General features: G+C 44.9%; 1 protein-coding gene and 1 long non-coding RNA gene across 14 annotated transcripts in view; one reads left to right on the forward strand and one right to left on the reverse strand.

Moving 5' to 3' along the window:
- Window positions 1–6,891, forward strand: part of MBNL2 (muscleblind like splicing regulator 2) — a 113,537-nt gene extending 106,646 nt beyond the window's left edge. For all 13 annotated transcript variants that reach the window (XM_055701453.1, XM_055701455.1, XM_055701454.1 and 10 more), the window contains one exon: window positions 3,943–6,891. In XM_055701453.1, coding sequence (XP_055557428.1) covers window positions 3,943–3,957 — 15 coding nt within the window. In that variant the 3' untranslated portion in view covers window positions 3,958–6,891. The remainder of the gene's footprint in view (window positions 1–3,942) is intronic.
- On the reverse strand, window positions 6,493–21,512 carry LOC114017195 (uncharacterized). The gene is made up of 2 exons (XR_003562097.2): window positions 7,362–21,512; window positions 6,493–6,942 (listed from the first exon to the last, which is right to left on the reverse strand). It is a non-coding gene; the product is annotated as an uncharacterized LOC114017195 (long non-coding RNA).
- Between the last annotated feature and the right edge of the window lie 1,781 nt (window positions 21,513–23,293).

Consider the following 23,293-nt stretch of genomic DNA (forward strand, 5'->3'; position numbering starts at 1 on the left):
ACCTTAATTTAAAAGAGTTTCTCAGGTTTAGGTTTTTAAGTTTCAGGACGATAACAGATCACAGCTGCCTTTGCTGAGTGTGAGGAAGTCCCAAGCAGATGTCGATTTGTCTGCTGCATGCCGTGGGTTGGTAGTTCAGTGAGAAGCTGAAACCATTGGCAGTAACATCTCTCTTGGTTGTTATTCCCCTGGATGACACTGCAGAAGTATATCACCCTTGGGAGCAACCCTGGCTGAATTCAGGGCTGTTCCGTGTTGTGCAGGGGGCTTAATGACCACTGTGGTCATTCGGAGGTCCTGAAGGTAAAGGTCTAAACGAGCCGTGCTCTGATGGAAAAGGGAGAAAGTCTTGCCATTTGGGAGCTGAAAATCTCACCTCTAAGGAGCTGGAAAATTTGGAAGAGTGAATGCTTTTTGGTGGTTAGAAAGTAGTTTGCAGAAATTTAGGCTCGCTCTGTGTGCTGCTTGTTTCAGTGAGGTCTAGTAACTGACATCAGCACAATTTCAGCGATTTTAGTCCGAAGGGTAGCCAGCTTTCTGGCATGTCAGACAGGTACCAAGCATGAAGGCAATGGAGAGCATACCCTATGTCTGTGATTGCCTCCAAAAAAATGCCCTTGACTGTTATTAAGTCTTTTGTGCATTACTACTCCTGACCATAAATGCCAGGCCATTCTGCTTATGCTAGAAATAGTATTCTTACGAGATCCCTTAATGCAGCAGCAGAAGGTATGTTTTCTGGCACGTCTGTATCCACAGCTGTGGCTCTTACCCATACAGAGCATGAGAAAATGTTTTCCCACGGCTGACCTGTAGACCTTTGTACAGGGGACAATGCACACTCATTCTGAAGTTGTTCATGCATATATATTCTATGGTAAAAGTGTCGATACATTATAGCAAGTTGCTGTGAAGTGTAATGATACAACAGTGTCACTGCAAATATGACAAGTCATATATATGTACATCTAAGATGTTGTTCTTCAAACAGTACAGAACATGAGGGTTGTTGGACCTGTTGTAACGAGGGAGTGCAGCCTGTAGTAGCATTTGCAGGGATGTTCCTTCATCAGTGTGTTCTGTACAGCTTCGCCTTTTCCAGCATGCAAGCGATGGAGTAATTAGCAGCAATGCAGGTTCAGATAGTCTCCGTCTTCCATCGCAGTTTATTACTTCATTTATAGATTAAACAGAAGAGGTTCGCAGTGTGGGTTCCATGTAAAGTAGTTTAGCATTTTAGGTTTCTCTGTCAGACACAGAGAAAAAAACAGTTGCAGAAGCTGATACATGTGTATGCAGCTATGGCGGAGTTGTGATCTCTTTTCAGAAATAGGGTGTGAACATATAATTAAAGACTACGGGGTACATTTTACACTTTGTGGCTAAGGGGGAGAAAAAAAAAAAAGGAAAAAAAAAAGCAGTAGCTCCTCGGTTCTGCATCTCTGCACTGAAGAAGCCTATTCTGAAGGAGAGACTGGAGGGTTTTTTCCCTAGGTGGACTCCTACGTGTACTAGAAATAGCTGGGGTGCGACATGCCCTAGTTACATCCCATGCACGAGCGGCGGTGCGGCGAGGACGATGCAGTGGGAGCAAGCCAGCTCCATAGCCGCTGTCAGAGGAGCATGGTGGGGAGAGCTCCAGCTGCTCCTCCTGCACCCGCAGCCGTGTAAACAGGACATGCTGGCGCACAAAAGGAAAGTGTTTACATTGTTTTCGCTGTGTCCCCAGTTTCAAGAGGGGAGAAATGGCAGGAATAGGGACAGGGGAGTGGAAGCCTTTTCCTGGGTTCTGCCACTCGCTGGAGCAGGGTGGAGAAGGGGTCCCTGCTCTTTTACGCTGCCCAGGACCCCTGCATCCTGCCTGGCACGTGGCAGGGTGAGATGTACTTGAGTTAATCAAAGTGCCGGGGTAGTCCTACTCGTTTCCCAAGAAACAGCCTGAGATGAGGCCCTCTGCCTTCTCTGTCACGTGCTGGGGGAATTGGGAGCGTCGGTCTTGTGGGGCTCCCTGACCTTTTAGGATGTCTCGGCACAAGGGTCAGCAATCTGTCTCCCTGTACAGGGAGGAAAAAAGCTGTAGGAAAATGCAAGTTTATACCCTCAAAAGTTGGCGTATGATGTAAGCAGCTGCACCGTCTGAAATTCTGGGGTTTTACACTTGAGTAGATTTCAGTTTGTGTCCCATTAAAGCAGACCTTAGGATCCCTTAAATACACTTGTGTGATTATGGCTAACCCGTATAGCTAAAGCTGCTTTATTAATTACATTGACATGTTGGGTTGTAACGTGCTAAAAATATCGGTGCTGATAATCTCGGTCACTTCTTATTTTCAGCACGGCCACGTTCTTTGTACGTACTGTCAAGTCACTGTGTTGTAGATGGACCAGGGTTATCGCAGGCGGGGCTTTATTATTTCAGCAAAGGTATTTCTTTGTTATTTCAGTAGGAAACAGAAGACAGGCGATAAGCTAACAAACTCACAATGGGTGGAAGTTCATTAAAAATATATGTCCTTGTTGTATGTATGATGTATTTAGATGTTAAGCCCTTTGGAGCAGCAGGTGTTTGTACAGTGCCATTACAATGGGGCCTCGCGTGTCACCAGATTTTCAGTGCTGATGGTAATCAGCGATGACATTTTGGCACTCTGGCAAGTGAGGGGGGGTCCGGGAGGTAGTAGCTGTGTACAGAAAGCGAGGTGGTTACAGCTGTGAGGTGGACGGGCAGGGGACTTAGAACAAGCACCTTCCACACAGAGGCAAGCGTGTTTCTTTTTTGCAATCTGTATGTCAGAGGTAGTATGTTGCTGAAGTTATTTTCAAAACACTTCCCGCCCCCCCCCCCCCTTTTTTTTAAATAAATACTGCATTAAGCAGCGGTGTAGCTTTGTAACACACAAGTAGGTCAAAGTGCTGTCATGATTGTCTTGCATACCACCTACAAATACAGCTTAAAAATACGTCGAGTGCCAAATCAAACGGGAAGAGCAGGCGTTGCACTCTAATTCCTTGACTTGTGCTTAAGTCCAGAGCACAGATTGGCAATGGTGGGATAAAACATCACACCCCTGGCTTTTGACATCACTTTCACCAGCAGCTGTTTCAGGCAGGCGATGGAAACCCCGACCATTTTCCAATACTGTGAGCAGGCTGAGTCCGTTGCTGGGCACGTTGTGCGTTTAACCTTCGCAGTACTGGAAGTGCAAGAGTTTGCATCTGTAAAACGGTTGCTGTGCCTTCAGTTTAGAGACAGGGTAGAGGTAAAGCAGCGAGGTTAGTGACTAGCTAGGTGCACAGAGGTACCGTTACGGTCATCCCCCTGGATCCCCCCAACATAAGGAAGCATGAAAAAAGCCTCTCGAGTTTGCTGACCTGCAGATAATACTTTCAGGAAATGAGCAGCTGCTAAAAGTGCATTGAAAAGACACTTTAGCACTTTAGCTAAAGTTTAGCTTCTTGAAAACACCCGGCCCTTTTGATACACCTTTTTGCTCGTTAGTGCCAAGGGCCCTGCCTCCACCGTTTCCCCTTGTCATTCCTGACTTGGTGGGAGCAGGGAGCTGGAGAATCGCACCGGGCACCGATGCACTTCCGAGCTTCCTGGGGAGGCGCAGGGCTGCTTCCCACTCCGCTGAGCGCGGGGACGCGAGGGTGCACACCCGCCTGCGGCCGGGCCCGCCCTCTGCGGCTTCGGCACCATCTCCAGTATTTTGACCCTTGAAACGCCCCCTCTGCACGTTCTCGCGCACGTGGGGATGTGTGCGCGGCAGGAAGACGACCAGGTTTGTGAAGCGCAAACGCCTCCCGGGCAGCGTGAGGATACGGGACGCTGTCCCGTGCGAGCTGCGCCCGAGCTTAGTTAGTCCAGCACCGGCCATCTGGGCCAACTGCTTCTCCCCACGTCACCTAAAAGCGCGATCACGCTTTCCTTTCTCTTAACAGATAATCCTGAAATAGCCGGCAGGAGCGGAACGGAGTGTCACGAAGCCTCCCTGCGGACGGCCAAGCACGGCTACTGTACATACTACCCCATCTCCTCCTCTCTAGAGTTGCCACAAACTGCATGCTAAGTCAAGAATTTGTTCTTACGGACAAATCACAAACTCAAAAAAGCTAGTGCTGCTATGTCATATATGAATATTAAATATGGTATGCTTACTATACTCCAACCTAAAATAGTTAACTACCTGATACCAGCTGTGATGTTTCAAGACATAAAGGGTAACATTTAGTTTTAAAGATTTTCTAAGCATAGTTTAATTCTTGCGAATACTGTCTTTTCTCCATAATGATACCTAACGGAAATGGTCCAGTTAAGTTAGTCTCGTGAGATTCAGCGTTCATGAGTCTTCCGAGCTGAGCAATAATCGAGTTGTATTGGCTAAAAACTTACCCCACTTGCAAGTTTAATTTTCACCCGAACTACGATTGGGGTTTTTTCTTCTCGGTTAAAAAATGATAATCTTGGTTTTGCCTCCCTAGTGAGTTGATTCCAAGACAGAGGAAGTGAAACGCAGCCCAGTGTCCTGCACATCACCCTGCCAGTCTGAGTATTTTTAGCCAGAAATCCAAAGTAAAGCACAAATTCTTTAGATGCACATGGTTGGTGTTTGGCTTGTATGGAGAAGTTGCATTTGAATCATAGCAGAATAGCAGAAGAAAATTAAAAAATTTTGCACAGTATGACCTTCATACCCCTTTCAATCCCCAAAAGAACAAAGTCTTGAGAATATTATTTTACGAGTATATTTATAATGTTTTTAAAAGAGACTTTGCAGAAGTGCCTAAATTTTGTCACATCAGACTTGATGAAAGTGAGCCTGATGCCAACAGTCAAATCTCACCGGAGCGAATAATCTTTCAAACTCATAGTCAGGTTACCAAAAAGATCCAAGCTGTTAAGAAGTAACTTCTAGAAGTGTAAAATCAAACAGCAAAATGACAAAAAGACCAAACTAGCAAAAGAAAAGGCAAAAAAGAAGGCTGTAGATGAAGAGATTTGTATGATACTCTAATTTAATTAAAATTCAGTAGAGTCACCGAAACTTTGTAGGTGACTTTAATCTAGACTATTAACTGAACACTTAAGAATGTAGAATGAGATTCAGTTTAATAAATCGTTACTGTATTTGCATTTTTTAATTGGATTATAAGATTGTAACCAGATTAGAGTGGAGAAAAAAAATAGTTCCTTTAATTGTTTTTCTTTAAAAACATATTTTATGTCACAAAAGTATGAAGATATCTTTAATACAATTATATACATGTTATATATACATACATACATATATATGGATGAAGCAGATTTTAATGTTGTTTACTTTTTTAAATACTTTGTTGATTTACAAGGTGATTATATATGTATAATTAAAATTTCATTTGTTTGATTTGAGATTTGTTTCAAGCACTATTGTACCAAATATTTCATATTTCACATTTTATATGTTGCACATGTATCACATAAATTACATAGTTTTTAAATTATTGTTTAAAAAAACAAGACAGCTGTTATAAGTGGATATTATGTATAATTGTTTGCAGCATAAGTTTTCTATGTGGACATTATTAGTGATTGCAGTATTTTAACTTAACCTCTTCAGATTGATTGTAAACTATTTTAAACTTTGGCAGCACTGCCTATTCTGAACGACTGAAGGCACTAATCATATAATTATTTGTCTAGGAAATTATTTTCCGGGCTAAATCTTGTTTGTCCAATGTCTAATTACTATCTATTTATATATAAAGCTGGAGATTTGATCATCCGAAAGAAAAAAAAATAATCACAATTCGATTGTAAAATTAACATAGTGCTTGTAACGTTGCGTTAGTTTTAATTTGTGGAAAAATAACGTATCTTAACTTGTTACTTTAGCAGTTAAGGTATCACCATTATATACTATTAAAACACTAATATTTGTAGACTTTCTCAGTCATTATAACTAGGTAGTTGACACTGCAACTTGCCTATATCTGTCAAAGTTGTTTTTATTTTTTTATAATAGTTAATTTAGGCATTTGGGTAGCTTATTGTATAATACTAAATGGTAAATTATCCATGTTGTTTAAATATTTTATGTAGATAAGTCTTCAAGACATTGTTTTGTGTGAACTTTTTATGTTTCAAAATAACTGTTATTCTATGTTTTTTACAATTAATCCAATTCTACTATTTTTTTGCCCATGGATGACGAAGCTTCAGATACATCAGGTCTTTCATCCAGATAAACTGACAGACAAAAAGAGAAAATGTATTTTTAATAAGAGATCCACTTTCCGACTTTATGACTTTGTAATATTCCTGAAAACTGTACAAGTACAAACCTATGCGAACAGTAAGGAGGCAATTACAGAGATGTGCAAATACGTGTACAACAGATTCTGCATTTTATTTATTTATAAAGTAATTTTATAGACTATTTCAAAATTTGGGAAGATCTAAAACTATTTTTCTGTATAAATATTATTTGCCAAAACTTTGTTTATATTTAAAAAAAAAGTCTAATGAAAATGATTAAATGCTTTGTTTAATTAAAAAAGAAAAACAACAAATAAAACCCCCTAAGAGAACCATGAGATGGGCCAACACAGAGACAGTGAATACTGTAGCTGAGACACAGTCTCGAGTGACTTGAGATGTCTCAGTGCTTATTTTCTTCAAAGGATACAGCACCTCACCAAAATACCTTTTTGTTTGCCTCTCTCATCCAGCAAAATTGACGACGCGTACGATGAATATTTCAGTAACAGTTAAAAGAAACCCCTCCGTTCACTCTTTTTCAGCATATAACTACTAGTGGTCTGTTAAATAGCCATTCTATTTCTGTTGTGACGTTAAATTCATTCACCCAATGTACAACCACTGAAATAAAAAGAAGCATTTTAAAATGAGAGTGGAGTCCGGGCAGTCCTTTCTTGTGGTGCGGCTCTGGGAAGACGGGCCTGGGGTAACAAAAACAGTCAAAAGAAAGCGGAGGAGTCTTTAAAAAGACTTTTTTATTATTATTATTTTTATTTTATTAAATTTACTTTTTTTTTTTTCCGCTTAATTGCATGTTCAAGTAACCAATGCTTAAGCGCCATCTGTCCCCAGGTGTAGGACACAGGCAGGTGCTGCATGAGGACGCACGTACCCTTCTCCTGCCTGCCGAGGGTGCTGCGCCATGTGGCTTGAGCCCCAAGCAACTATTTCGTGCCCTTTCTGCCCAGCCCTGCATCTGGGGTGCGGGTAGGCAGTGTTACCCCAGCAGCATGGCTCGCGGATGCCTAACTGTCAGAGGATTTTTTTTCGCCCTTGCATCCTCTGCATCCTCTTTCCTTGCCTGCATCTCAGTATTACACAGAAAAATCACCCCCGTTACCTGCCGGTTCCTCCGGGGAGGGCAGCATTACAGAGGAGTTGCCGAAGGGCAGAGATCTAACAGCAAGCTAGTGATGGAGGAGGGATTAAAACCTCTGGCTTGCAGCTGCACAGTTCCTTCTCTGATCCATTTTTTTTTTTTTCCCGTAATGCTGTAAAGAAAGGAAATACAATTCCTGCAGAATCAACAAGAGCTTGTCTCATACAGTTGTGTACATTTTGTCAGCAAGGGGCTGGTTTGAAAGGAGTCCAGGGTCACAAGTGATGTGGAAAACCACCAGGTCAACCAGTCAGTTTGGATATATCACGAGCACACTGAGCCAGAAGCCTGCTGAGAATGAGCATGTGGGATTGAGGAGAGAGGTACGGGGATGGTGTGCAGGGACAGAGAAGGACTGGAGCAGGCGTGGGCTGCAAGGGCACTGCAGAGCAGGAGCAGCAAACCATTCAAATTCAACGCTAAGGATTCGGGAGCAGAAGCCCTGCCTGCTGGCACTTTCTTCTGTTAAACCCCACCCTGGGCAGCTGTCAGCAGCGAGAATGGTGTCGTGGTTTAACCCCGGCCAGCAACCCAGCCCTACGCAGCCGCTCGCTCGCTCCCCCTCGCCCAGAGGGATGGGGAGGAGGATCGGAAAGGAGTGTAAAACTCAAGGGTTGAGGTAAGAACAATTTAATAGGTAAAGCAAAAGCCGCGCACGCAGGCAAAGCACAGCGAGGAATCCATTCACCGCTGCCCACGGGCAGGCAGGTGTCCGGCCATCCCCAGGGAAGCCGGGCTCCCTAATGGTTACTGGGGAAGACAAATGCCGTAATGCTGGATGTCCCCAGCTTCCTCCTTCTTCCCCCAGTTTATATGCTCAGCATGCCATCCCATGGTATGGCATACCTCGTTGGCTGGTTCAGGTCACCTGTCCTGGCTGTGTCCCCTCCCAATGTCCCGTGCCCCTCCAGCCCTCTCGCTGGCAGGGCCCAGGAAACCAAGAAGCCCTTGACTCGGTATAAACATCACCCAGCAACAACCAAACCCATCAGTGTGCTATCAACATTGTTCTCACATCAGAGCCAAAACACAGCACTGCACCAGCTACCAAGAAGAAAATTAGCTCTATCCCAGCTGAAACCAGGACAAATGGTCAGGACGTGTCAATTTACTTACCTCAAAGCTGCTTTGTTTCTTGTCAGCTTTGGTACTTCTTCGGCAGTGGAGAAGCGCTGGTGGGAGCCCTGAGCTTTGAGAGCCACACCAAACCAGCGGTCTTCATACACCTCTGTGTGCGGAGCATGCCCCTGCCAGATACTGTCAGTGTTTCCAAAATGAAGCAAGATACTTCCAAAGAGGCTTTAGAAACCTTTGGTATCTCCCCTGCTAGGCACGTCTTCACAGATGGAAGGTGGCCACAGCTTTGATGCCAAAAGCTGCTCCCCGGCAAGGAGCAGACCCTCACCCCAGCCCAAGCGCTGCAGCAGCATCGTGTTCCTCAGCACCAGCCTTCTCTACAGCAGGATGGCCGGGTCCATGCTCACAGCCTTCGGCTGTCTTACTTCCTCCGGCCCCACATGATGTAGCCATGACCATAAGGCATAATTATTATCTTCAGTATGTTTTGGTTTTCAGTTCAACAGTCTGAAGTAATCTGAGGGCTGGGGTGGTTTGGGTTTTTTTGGGTTTTTGTTTGTTGGGGTTTTTTTTGCAGCCTGCTGAAATTAATAGCATGAAACAAAAGGGGATGTGACATTTGACGGATCAGAGCCTGCTGGGACAGCTTGGCATGAGTTTGTACACAGCAAAGGAAGCCAAAACTGGTTCAGCCTTGTCCGTGCTGCATTTTGGGAGTGTCCACTGAGCAAATTACTAAAACAGCAGCTGGGTTTTGTTTCAGGAAGAGTTGTTTCACTCCAGAAGAAAGCCTAGGAACCACCCAACATTTCTGTACTGTGGGTGATGACGGAAAAAAAGGACTTGTGGGCAAGGCTGCTCGACAGTGTGGGCACTGAGTGGCATTTATTGCATGAATTCATGGGACCCCCCAAAAATGCCCTGCCTGGAATTGCTGAAAACCTTCCTTGGCATCTGATCATATGCATACCATGCTTTTTACGTCTGCAATCGTATCTCTAGCCAAGCCTTTTATCGAGTAACCTGCCTTTTTAAGGTCAGATAATTGACAGTTCTGGAGGCTTTTTGCATGGGTCAAGATGATTTTTATTGCTGGAGTGGGGGTGCGAGGGCAATGCCATCTCCGCTGTTGCATTACAGCAGTTATTATTGCTGGTATGTAATGTATTACAGCAGAAAGTGGTAGTACATAGTTAGATAATCTGTGAATTAATAAATTACAGAAATGTCTTCTAAATTCTTACTCTTCTAATTCGTAATTGTAGAAACCATGGAAATTGTAGAAAATAAACTACACATTTAGTTAAATGAAAATACCTTTTGCTGCAGCAGGGGAAAAAAACCCACTAAGAAATGTGGAGGGAGGATACGGCTGCAAGCTGCTTATGCAACGTTGTGTTGCAGTTGCATTATTTCTACCAAAGCTTCTTACAGAGTGAGGAAAATACACTTGGCTTTATGATTTAGGAAAATCACTACAGGAAAGACGCCCTGCTCCTCTCATCTTCAAAGAGCTGGATTTGGATACTACTTTTAAGGAATACAAATTCCGGTGAGTGTCCTCCTTAGCCTAATTGCCACAAAACAGTTGGGGTGTAGCCCGTGTGGCGAGTGGTTCTTCAGAGGATCACCAAACAGGTGCTGGGATGTGGTGGTGACAGGGGTGACCACAATGATGTAAGGTTCACCCGGTAGGAACAGCCCCCAGGGGTGGCCGTGCAGGTGCGTGCCTACGCTCAGCCCCAGTTTGCATTTGCCATGAATGCCTCTCCTTCCACAGAGGGGCAGACGGAGGAAATCCTTTTATGTCCCTGTTTTATGGTTGCAGTCCCCACACTGAATGCCAGCAGAGCACCCTCAGAGATGCTGAAGCTGGTAGCTGACAGCACAGCTCAGGACTGCGAGCAAGCAAGTTTGTCACCCTTGGAAAGCTGTTAGGGTGGGATCTGACCTTTTCTCTGTAGCTGTTGTGTATCATTTCAGACACTGCAGGGTACCCACGTGGCCTAAAGCTGCTGCTGTGGACGAGCACAGGTCTGGAAGGGTCTCTTAAGTCTGCCAGCCCCATGCAGGTGTCTCAGATACTAACACCCAGATGAGTTCAGTCCATGTATCCCACCTGTTTTCACAAGGGCCTGTCAATCTTAACAATAATTTTGATGGATTTTAAAAGACCATCATGGACAAGAAATCACAAAATCATGACATTGGCTTAAATAATCTGATAGTTAAAACCCTTGTTCTTCTCTGTAGGTATTCGGAGTACATTCAGCTCGCATATTGAAGCTTTTTTTTCTCCTACCATGATGCCTACAAATGTTTTTCATGTCACCTGACGTGCCCATGTACTCATGGAGGCAAAGAGCAGCTCATAAAATTCTTGAGAAAGTAATTAAAACTGTCAACACAAATTTTATAGGTGAATTCAAGATGTTCTTATCTCTTACCACGTTATAGGAAGGAATGAAGAAATATGGTAACCCTTTGGCATGTAATATAATGTCTTCAGGCTTATCTTCACATGGGCTTTGTTCAATTATTATTATGCCAATGAAGGTGTGATGTCCATATAACTTAGTCTGAATGCAATTGCAGTGGAATGGACTGTCCCTGTATGCAAATCATTCATGTGCAACAACTGTACCCTGCTCCATCCAATGTAGTAACATTGCTTTAATTTCTCTGTCTGCAAGCCTTGATAACAAGCTGTTCTTGGACAGGCGTTAGGTAGAGCCTACAGATTCATTTCCAGGTTTAAGATAAATGGTGAAAGGCGAGTCCAGTTTTGTGTCCTTCCTCAAACCGAATGTGCTCAAAAGATGAGCCATGTAAGCAAGTACAAGTAAAGGAGGACTCACATGGAAAAAAAGTGGTCAGCCCTGAGCAGGTTCCGGTAGGTTTTCTAACTACAGGGTGTGATAGAAAGCATTCTCCCTCTCCATTGACCTTAAAAGTAATTCCTTTATACCCATTCTAGAGGAAATAAATGAGGCTGAACTCTTCTAATAGAGAACCAGTTCCCTCCTCCATGAGAGTGAACTTTCCAAGACCAATCACTGGAGAAGCCCTGGGCTGATGGCCCTGCCCATTCCTCAGCCGTTGTCTCAAAGAGTCCATGCTAAGTGCTTATGGGCGACAGTAGAAGCACACTGGCTACTCCTCCTGTGGCCTGTGGACTTTTCATTTTATTTCCTTTTAACTGGATGATGGCAGAGGCTGAACTTCTTCAAGTACAGTTTTATTTGCAGTTGCAGATATGTATGGGGATTTCTCTTTAGTGGTTTTCTCCCCAACTTAGTTGTTAGAGTGATCACTCATACTTTGTAGCTTTTATGGGCCAGACTACTTAGATTTCAAGTTCGCTTCACCTTTAAACACACATTTCAGATATGCTCATACGTCATCTAGATCAGTTCCTCTTACTCGTACAGAGCTTACTCTGCAGCAAGGCATTTAAAATATTCTGCTTTATGAAGTACAATCTAAAAAATAGTTGTAGCAACATACCGATCCTCCTAAAAGCTATGCTAAGGCACATGGAGGACAAGGAGGTGACAGCATGGCTTCACCAAGGGCAAGTCTTGCCTAACCAACCTAGTAACCTTCTATGATGGAGTGACTAGATCAGTGGCCAAGGGAAGAGCTACTGATGTCATCTATCAGGACTTCTGTAAGACCTTTGACACAATCCTCCGAAACATCTTTGTCTCTAAATTGGAGAGATTGGATCTGATGGATGAACTGATCAATAGATAAGGAATTGGCTGGATGGTCACACCCAGAGAGAAGTGGTCAACAGCTCAATGTCTGGATGGAGATCAGTGATGAGTGGTGTCCCTCAGTGGTCCATACTGGCACCAGTGCTGTTTAATATCTTCATCAGGGACACAGTCAGTGGGATCATTTGCACCTTCAGCAACTTTGAAGATGACACCAAGCTGAGTGGTACAGTTAATGCGCCTGAGGGACAGGGTGCCATTCAGAGAGACCTTGACAAGCTTGAAAGGTGGGCCCATGTGAACCACATAAGGCTGAATAAGGCCAAGTGCAAGGTCCTGCACCTTTGTTCAGTCAACCCCCAGTGTCAATACACGCTGGGTGCTGAAGACATTGAGAACAGTCCGGCGGAGAAGGACTGGGAGTGCTGGTGGATGACAAGCTGGATATGAGCCAGCAATGTGTGCCTGCAGCTCAGAAAGCCAACCGTATCCTGAGCTGCCTCAAAAGAAGCATGGCCAGCAAGTTGAGGGAGGTGACTGTCCCCGTCTACTCTGGTGAGACCCCATCTAGAGCACTGTGTTCAGCTCTGGGGCCCCCAACATAAGAAGGACATGGACCTCTTGGAACAAGTCCAGAGGAGGGCCACGAAGATGATCAGAGGGCTGGAGCACCTCTCCTATGAAGACAGGCTGAGAGAGCTGGGGTTGTTCAGCCTGGAGAAGAGAAGGCTCCAGGGAGACCTTATAGCACCTTCCAGTACCTACAGGGGGTTTCTAAGAAGGATGGGGACTGACTTTTTAGTAGGGCCTGTTGTAATAAGACAAGGAGTAATGGTTTTAAACTAAAAGAAGGTAGATTTAGACTAGATATAAGGAAGAAATTATTTACAATGAGGTGGTGAAACACTGAAGAGGTTTCCCAGAGTGGTAGTAGATGCCCCATCCCTGGAAACATTCAAGGTCAGGTTAGACGGGGCTCTGGGCAACACAACCTAGTTGAAGATGTTCCTGCTCATTGTAGGGCGGTTGGACTAGATGGCCTTAAAGGTCCTCTCCAACCCGAACTATTCTATGATTTATTCTATACAGAGAGCCTATAAGGTAAATGAAACCCAATTACATCAAATTGTCAGCCAACTCTGCGGTTTCTTGCCTGTAGCCACTCTGTTGGCCAGATGTAGCACAGTATCTACATGGGCTGCCTAAACAGTGGCCAGAGTTTTCTTCTGAATGTCCTTTTCCCCATGCAGGCAGAATGGAAGCACGCTTTTACCACACAGCATTCAGGCCTTTTGCATTCAGCCCCAGGCTTCTTGTATAAGCAAATGGAAAAAGAGCAATCAAGGCTTTGCCAGAGGGCAACAACATCCATCTTCTAGGCAGGACTGCCTCTTGTGGGGCCTTCCCAGCCCAGCTGCCTGTGGAGATGCCCAGGATGACCTCCTCCTCCTTCAAGCCGGGGCACACGGTGAGGTGCTGTACATCTCTATTCCTGCCCTCAGGCAGCCAGATCCTTCTTGCTCTGCCTTTCACCTGAGCTTCTCTTCTAAGCATATGTGCACCGTGGGAACCCCATGCCCCCTGCCAGCTTCCACGCCTTTGTCTGAGGGTGGCTGGTTTTTGAAAGCATCTTGTCCCTCTTTTCATCCTTTCATTTTAGCAATGACCTGTGTTTTTCTACCGTCATGTGACTGAGGAGCACATTTCAGTCCTTGCACCATCGCAGCGCTTTAACAGATCATTTAGGCCTATTAGTTGCAATTAATTGATGCCTCTTGCCGATACAGATTGAGCGTGCTGCCCAAAAGGCAAGGATATGATTTGTAAGTAGTGACCTGTTCTGCAGTAATCAAACACCTTTCCCCACTGCTACACCTGCACATTAATACGAATCCTCTACTGCTTAGAGAAGCTTTAGGGGGAAGATGTCCTCTGGCTACTTATGAGAAGTATTAGCCAATCCTGTTTTAATCTGTGTGCAGAGGCTTTTGGCTTCACCCGCTCGATTCTGCTGGCCTTCCTTAGGAGGAGTCCAAGTTAAGAGCCACGCTGCTCTTGACCACACAGAGAAGCTCCTTGCAACCTTACGAAAGCCTGTGTGAGAGTCACTGCCGGCGCGACTGACCAGATGATCTTCGTTTTCATAACGAAATCAGGAAACCACAACAGTCTGAGCATTTTAAGCATCATTTAATTAATTATGGATTTGCTTTGTGTGGAAGGTAGAGTGGCCTAAAACTTCCTGGAAAGGATCCAGCTTTCATGCAGGCAGGGTTTCACCTGCTTCATCCAACGTTTTAAGGTCAAGGAGGCGCTGGAGAAGGCAGGCTGCATTCCAGGCTGGCTGCTGACAGGCCCCATTTCAGCAGCAGAAGCAGCTCTCTGCCTACAATTACTTGGCCAGAGAAGTTTTCCAGCCTTTCGCAGTGAATGCTGTCCACAGGAAAAGTTTTCCTAAGAGCTCGCCGGGTACAGTGGAAACCCAGTGGAGAGCAGAAGGCGCAGAGCAGCGAGGGGACACTGTACCGCCGGGAGCCAGCAGGGATTCCTTTTCAAGTGGAAACCAAGTGCAGCATAACTATTGTCTTACTTGCCTCTCACCGCCATCCACATCAGATAGTCACTCCAAAAGATGTTTCACCACTTCTTGGTGGAAAGAACTCTTTTTTTGGACTTGGCATTTGGGAGTTTTATGTTCTTTCTTGTTTGTTTCCTCTCCCTTTGCTTTAATTTTAGCCGTAATGCAGATGATCCTGTGATACCAGACCAGCCTTCACACTTTGGTGAACGCAGCAGGTACATTCCTTTTCAGGAGTAACTGTCAGAGGAACTGCTTTCAAATCCAAGTTTCCTGTGCAATATAATTATTCTTATTTAAATAAAGGACTCCGGCAGTGCTACTCAGCAGCACCTCTCTATACAAACTGAGGGTTTTTTCCTCTTGACACAGTTGTCTTTCTGCTCTTCTCAGAAAATGACTGTTAGAATCAAACGTTAGTCCGTCAAAGTGCCTAAAATCAATGATCGTCTTATATTCAATTGAATCCTTACTTTTTCAAAAGTATCACAATGAAACTGCTCTATTTTGCTTCCCCTTATTGTTACTATTATTACCTCATGAATACTGCAGAAACAGCTGCCTCTCCTTTATTTTTTAGCTTCTTTCTAAGATGTAGTTGGATGTGGCCTCATGCTCCAGAAGTCCATACACTTGAGCCAGTTTGTAACAGAATGATAAAGAAAATGGCCCTGATAAGATCTGGTATATTTGTAGAACCTGGATTTAGTTTGCTCAGTGATGGAAACATGTCTCAAAGTGAATTTTACCTAGAAATCACATCACGGTGTGAGAAGCCCCCGATAATGGGGTTGATGCCCACTGAACCAGCCGGGGTTTGTGGTGGGGCTCCTCAGCAGCGAGATCTGCAGCAGCTGGGCTTTGCTGGGATTACAAACTTATTACTGGAGCTGGATGCCCAGCTGAAAGAAGTAAACTTGGGCTGGGTTACTTGAGCAGGGTATTAGGATAAGCTAGTGTGTGGATTTATGGCAGGGGTCCTCAAACTTTTTAACCAGGGGGCCAGCGCGCGGATGCAGTGGCAGGCAGTCATCTGCGGCTGCTTGGTTCCACCCCAGTCCCCGGCGGTGTGTATGTGTGTGTGGGGGTGGGGGGTGGGTGGGGTGTCTGTAAATACCGGGGGCCGGATTGAGGACCCTGGGGGGACGTATCCAGCCCGCGTGCCATAGTTTGAGGACCCCTGATTTATGGGGACTGCCCGTGTGCTTGCACTCTGCAGGAGCTGTGGGTAGCTGCTGTGCAGTGAAATGTGCCCTAGCTGTTGGAAATGGGAGCAAGCATCTCATCTTTTTAAGCAGAATTATTTTTTTCAGGGTCCCAAGGTGTCTGGCTGTGGCAATCAGCACATGGATAACCAGGCTGGCTGTGAACAAGCCATAGAAGGTCTCCCCAGGTGCCCGGGTAAAAGAGAGCAGCTTTGTCCACCAGCCAGCTTACTAGACTTACTATAGGAATGTCCTACAACCTTGCAGAGCTGGAGGCAACGGGAGGGCCCAGAGGAAAGGACCCAGAGGCACAGCCCAGGGGTTGCATCTTCATCCTGAGCAGTCTGGCACATTCCCATGGCAGAATCCTAACAGCCTCACCAGCTATCCTATTCCTGCACATGCAAAATAATATCACTATAAACCCCAAAGTCCCCTAACCTTTGGCACCTGCAGTAGCAGGACCCCACTGAGAAGCTAGTAAGTATGAAGAAGGAAAGTCTGTGGCCTCTGCAGCAAGTCCTGTTGGCTCCTCCTTGTTGGGATTTCTTCTGCCAAATTCCTGGTGGGTGCCAGCATTAGCTACCCTGGAGCCACCCCCTTCTGCCATGTTTCCTTGGTGCAAAACACAGAGAGGGGAACTGAAGCGCATGCAAAGACAGAAACATACAGCAAGGACATAAATGTACAGAGTCTACTTCTACCACACTTGGAAAACACCCTTCTGGAGCACCCAGGGGAGCAGGTGAGTTTTACAGACCCTGTTCAGCCAGCTGAGTTCAGCTGTAGTCCCTCAAGGAGCCCGAGGTTATTTTTAAATCAGTAAAATTAAGAAGGCCAGGGAAGTTGATTAGCTCCCATGGGACACTTACAGACCCTGAAGGCAGGTGAGGTGAGAAGAGGCTTGCCTGCAACATGTCTGCTTGTTTCTGCCTTGAACTTCTCTTGACTGTTGATGGCATCTGCTCCACTACTGTCTCTGGCAGCCAAGGTGCTGCCAAAGCTCCTGCCCCCTCAGAAGAGAGACCTGGCTGGATCTGCGTGCCTTTGGCCTTCAACCCTGCAACGGTTCCGCTAACTTAATGAGAGTGATGCAGGCTCACGTCTTCAACTGTTCACCCAGCTTCAACCAAGACCCCAGCAAAAGCTCCTCAGCCCTTCCCAGCATCCCTCCACATGCCCTCCCTGTGCTGGCACAAGACACAGGACCCTTTGAGAGCATTTTGTACCCATTCAGGGGGGAACTTTGCATTTGTTTTGATGAAACAAAAATAGCTGGAGGTTGATGATGAGACGATGACGCAGCCTGCAGCTATGCCTGCTGGTACAGCAAACCTGCTGCACCTGCCATGGGGAGGGATTGCCCTGAGCTCCTGTGCCACTGCTGGGAGCACCCCTGGCACCTCACAGGCTGCTGCCTTCTTCCTCTGGATAAAGCTCGGATTGGCATCTGTCAATCCTCAGCTCCCCAAGGTTTGAGTTCATCACTGCCTCTTTTATCCCCGGGGAAAAAATAAAGTAATTAAAAAATCCAATTCCTCATTTACATTCCTAACAATCTAGCTCACCCACTTTTGTCCCTGTGTGTTCATCTACCCACCCATTGCAGATGTATTTATACAGTGGTCCCACAAATCCCAGAGGTCATCTCCTCAGGTCACATAAACTAATGGACCTTTAAGATATTGGAGTTTATGCCAGTTTCTAGCAGCTGAGACTCTGGCTGAAGGTTTTCAAGGCTATGGAAAATACTGCAGCTAAGACTAATCTTACTCTTTAATTCCCTTTACGTGCTGCTAAATAGATGTTTCTTCCTCTAGTCAAATGGCTTCATGTAACAATATATCAGCATGAGAGACAATCAATTTCTTCGGTACTAGCTAAAATACCAAAATAAAGGAAATAAAAAAGTGCAAAGAGAGTTGTAAATAGTCTGTTTAACCAAAACATGCTTCTTTGTCTTTTCTTTGTAAATAGGAATTTTGTGTGTGTGTGTGTTAACTATATTATCATCATTTTTATCTGGACAGCTGTCTGATTTAGAACACAAGAAAATACCATTTACTGCTCAAACAGACAAGAATCAACCACTTTCTACAAAAAACCCTGATCATGACTGAGTTTAAATAAAAGTTAGCGGGGTTTGAGCTGGTTTACATGCACACACATACACACAGGGAGAGACTACACTTACATGTATACACACAGGTACTTTGATAATATATGCAAATTGAATTACCACTTTTTAAAATACAACACTGTTGTGTTTTTTTCCCAGCATGCTTTTAATAATTTCAAAACTTTGCTTGTAAGAGTATTTTATGAAAAGATAGTCTGGCTGATTTGTATGGTTAAGAGAACATTTCAGGGCCACAGTGACCAGTAACTTTTGCTGCTTGTATTTCCCTCTGTATAAAGAAAATTATAAGGTTATCTGATAGAAATATATTTTCTCTACAATGGGTGTGGGGCACGCCAGCACAGTGGTTACACATATAACCACAGCTAACACACATACACACCCACCTCGCCTTCAAACGAGATGGAGCTGCAGTATCGCCTGAGCATCCTGCTCCTGTGGGGAGCAGGGACACACACGTTTACCCCCCATCCCCGGACACATGCCCAGGCTGCACTGCCAGTCCCCCCATGTGCGGTTAGCCCCAGTATGAGCTGCAGCCATACCTACACCGCAGTGCAGATACACAGGTACGGTGCTGTTCTGGATATATCGCCCTCTAACACGCAGCAAGTTTGCTCCTGGCTGATCTGGAGCTATTGCTGGCTTGGTTTCTCTTTCTCCCACATTAAACTGCAGCTGTTTCTTCTTGTAAAGAATTATTTCGGAAACCTAAATGGTTGTTTTCTGGGTTTTGTTCTAAACATCTTTTAAATTACATCAGGGACACAAATTCTCTACTGTATCCCGTTAAAGACTGGCCAAAAAGCTATACAGAGTAATGTCTTTCACCTGAATGACTTAGGGGCTCTGGAACCACCTTCAGAGGTGATTTAGGGACTGAAGGCCAGGAGCCACAGGGTGGTGCCGCAGGAGACCCCTCCTGGGCTGTGTGGAGAGAAATGTCCCTTACCCTGTGCTCTCCCAGCTCAAATGTGCATTGATGTACTGCCAACTCTCAACTAACAGGCAGATCTCATTTGCTGCGAGCTACGCACGGGACGATGTCTCTCTGGACCACCATTTCCCACGATTCCTCCCTGGATACTTGTGTGCTCTCCAGGTTATCTGCCACCTGCATACTATCTAATGCTTTCCCAGCTGAAACTATGGAAAACAGCCCATTACATTTTTTTTTAACTTAAAGGAATGACTGACATAAAGCAACCGATCCGCTGAGATGCCTCCAGCAGATACTGCCTGCAGACTTGCCCCTGCCTTCAGGTGTCCCTGCATGCCACCGAGGTGAGGAGCGCTGACAGGCGCCTGGACCAGCAGGAAGCCAGACCAAAGAGCACCATGCCTGTGTGGCACCAGACCTCCACAAACCTGCACACTCCCTCAGCACGGCACAAGGCTCTACAGCAGATTTGAAGGGAGCGTAGGGGTCTGAGTACCGTGGTCCCAGGTCTTCAGACTCTGGGTGGGTCTCCCAGAGGGCTCCCATCGGTCTCTGTGTATTTACACTGGACTCTGGAGTCATTATTCCAAAGACAGCAGGAAACACAATACTGAACTTCTTTCAGAATCTTGTTTCCTTTGCGTGGATGCAAATCAGGAACTCGATTTGTAAGCAATCAGTAGCTGTGATGCAAGAGTACACAAGCGATGCAAATTTTAGGAAGCAAAAATAAACAGAAGAAAGTTACATGGTAATACGTATTATTAATGAGGCTGTTTTATTAAACAATTAGATTTTACTAACAGCTGCCTGGATGGGATGTGGCTGTTGAGGTGAATTATGATCCAAGCCATGAAAAAGCTGAGCCATCACAACTTTTGCCTAAACGATTATTTTTTTTCAGTGGGGGCATGATCAATGGTGCGATCATATCTAAACAGGCACCAAGTTTTTGCAGATATGAGCTTCTCAGGGAAAGAAACCAAACCAACCACTATCTAGAGAATTAGCTAGGAGCAGTGCAAATTACACTACTAATTACTATTTCAAGTTTAGTGAGTATTTATGTGCTATGTATGCTAGCTGGCTAAGGCTTCTGTACTCTGCACTGACATCACTTTTGTGGTCACAGAGCAGATACCTCTACGCTGTATCTGATACATGCGGCTGCTGAACTTGCTAAATTCTATTTTCTTATGTAATAACAGTAAAGATGATAAATACTTATTGCATTAGGGAACAATTCAGCAACCGGTCACTTACTGGGGTATTACATCTGTTGGAATAGATGACATTTATTAGATCTGAAGATGATACAAAGCTGAGAAGGACCTGCTAGTACATTGGAGGTCAAAACTGGAATTAAAAATTGTCTTGGCAAACTGGGAGAAAAGAGTATGAAGGCCATGATGTAATTCAGTGAAGAAAAATGCAAGGTACTACCATTTAGGTAAGAATAATCAGTTTCACAAAAATCAGGATAAGACGCAACTAGCTAAGCAAAAGTTCTTCATGAATGAGCTGGGTGGGAAAGGTTAATTACAGATCACAAGCTTAACACAAATTAACACTGCCATGGTTTTGTGGTGAAATTCCAGGTTATACCAGTAGGTACAAGCAGAAGCCTACCCTGCCGAGGAAGGTGAGCGAGTCCTACCTACTCAGCTCTGGGGAGGCCCCAGCTGAGGTACTGTTGCGTTAAAGGGGATGGAGTAATTTAACAGAAAATACCCACCACACCACCACCCCGCCTTCCAACTCTCCTCACCAACGTGGGAGGTTAGGTGTGGCTAGGTTTAAATCCTAGGTGATGTCCAATTTACCACTACCAGTCCAGTCGCATTTAATATGTATATTAAACTACCACAGGTCTGGATGCACTGAGAGCTGTCTGCACTGCCAGTCCAGTCGTGCTCATGAACTAGCATGGCCACACTCTAGGGTTCGGTCACATTCAGTGAGAAACTGTGACAACCAGCTACCTAACGGTGCAGTTTTATTTGTGCAACAGATATATAGGTTTCTTTGCCGGTGATAGTGACTGTTTGCAAAAAGGCACACGCAAATAAAATGTTATAAAGTATAAAATGCGCAGAAAAGTTACAAACAATACACCCTGGCTATTAAAAAGTAACTCTCTAGAGAAATTTCTACGTTTCCCGAAGAAGCACTTAGTTTAAGTCTCACCCAAGGTGTCCCAAGGTGGGGAGAGAAGCAAGGCTCAGCCCGTCCACCGATCCCAGGAGTCAGTCTCGGTGGCATCTTCCCCACTTGTCCCCTCATTCATTCACTTTTTATATTTCTCTTCACTCTCGGGTGGAGCTTGAGTGACTCTAGTCATACATTCCTTTATTACGATTGGTGTAAAGTTCTCTCGCTTTCATTTAAAGATACAGTTAATTTTAAATTTACTAAGCATGCTCCCCGAGCAGGGGATTCACTCTCTTGGGGGGGGGTGGGGGGGGGTGGGGGTGTCACGAGCTCCACTACCACAATTATTTTACTCAAACATCCTTGAGTATCTCTTCAGCAGTTTGTTTTCTTTTAGCAGTTAGCAGGTCCTCATCAGAAGGCTCTGAAGTGCTGAGCGGGCCTAGTTCCTGACCTTCTCTCACAGATAATGAGGTTCTTGCTTGGTCTCTGCCACGGTTGTTGTCCCAGCAACAGACATCATCTCATGTATTTCACAGCCACTATGCAGCTTATCGGCTGTATGGTACCATCATGTTCCCAGTCCTGCAGCGAGCACAGCAGAGCCTGGCCGCAGGGTCTCCACTCCACTCCGCCCTCCACTGCTCCTCTAGGATAGCAGGTTGTGTGGCGTAGGGAACTGTGGTGATGTCGATTCTGTGTATGCCAACCATCCTGAAGGCAATAGCTGTATTTTACCCTAAAAAGCTTTCTGTAATACTATGCTTCTATTAGGACCCGATTTTTCTCTAATTTCCCCCTCAAGGTGATTTTCCCACAGGTACTGTGTCCAGTCTGGGATGCTCTGCTTCAAGAAAAGGATGTCTAGTCAGAAAAACTCCAGTGAAGATGCAAATTCAACCAGATGTCTAGACATTATTGCCTATGGCACTTTTATCCTGGAGACCAACGGGAAAATCTGATTTTATTAAGGTTCCTAAAAGTCTGCTGACAAGGTGGCATGTAGCCTCATAACCTGAATGAACTGGACAAGTTATAACAGGGTTAAACTACAGAAAGGGAGGTTCGAGTTGAACATCAAACTAACACAGTGCACACAGCAACACACAGGAATATGTTGCTTAGGGCTGTTGTGGCACTTCCATTGCACGAGGTCTTTAGGAAGTGGGTGTGCAGATGTCCATCAGGACTGACCCTGATTCACTCAAACTGCCTCACAGGACAGTATGACCTATGTGATCTCTTGAAATCCACTCATCAGCCTATTTTTTATGTGGCTCTAAAGAAATTCCGGAACTTTTCAGTTGTAGCTGCTCATGGCAGTGATCCTGACATTTCCGAGTAAGATGCTTGAGTGCTGTTGCTCTGTAGGGGTGGAAGTAACCCCCTTCACGGGTAATTTCAGAAACTGAGAGCTGTACTAATCAGTGATTGTTTATAGGGCTGGGATATCAGGATGTGATACAGCCAAATAATTTGCAAATACTAAACTTCTAATCAAAGCACTGGTAGAGTTTTTGTACCAAGAGATAGAAAATACCAATCACATAAATGCAATCACAATTAAAAACCAAAATAGTGCTGATTTCCTTCCTACAACTCCTCAAACTGCAGTAATAGCCCCGCAGGCAGCAACTGAAAAAGGAGGAGCAATGGTGTGTTGGAGCCCAAAGGCCCTGTGCTAACTGGATGAGAGACCATTGGGGGATGATATGGTGAGTAGCTAGTGGGGAGAGTAGGAATTAGGTTAGCTAGTTTCCCTGTCAGAGCTAACATACCACAAAAGCATGGCCTTGGGAATGAGGAGTTGTGAGGACACTACATTAAAAAGAGAAGGAAGCCAAGAAGAAACCCCATGAGGAAGAGAAGTCTGAAGCAAGTATAGAACCAAGAATTATGACAGCACGAAAAAAAACCACCCAAGAGATAACCCCCTTGCTGCATCAAACTCCTTCCTTAAGTAAATACAAAATGTTGTATATTTTGTCCCCCCACTGCTGAGTAACTGGAAAAAGAGATCCAAGTGTGAGAAAAACATTGACTTGGAAGATGACAGGAGAACCAGAAAGAAGAGAGAAACTAC

This window comes from Falco cherrug, chromosome 2, assembly GCF_023634085.1.
Source record: "Falco cherrug isolate bFalChe1 chromosome 2, bFalChe1.pri, whole genome shotgun sequence".
NCBI lineage: Eukaryota > Metazoa > Chordata > Aves > Falconiformes > Falconidae > Falco > Falco cherrug.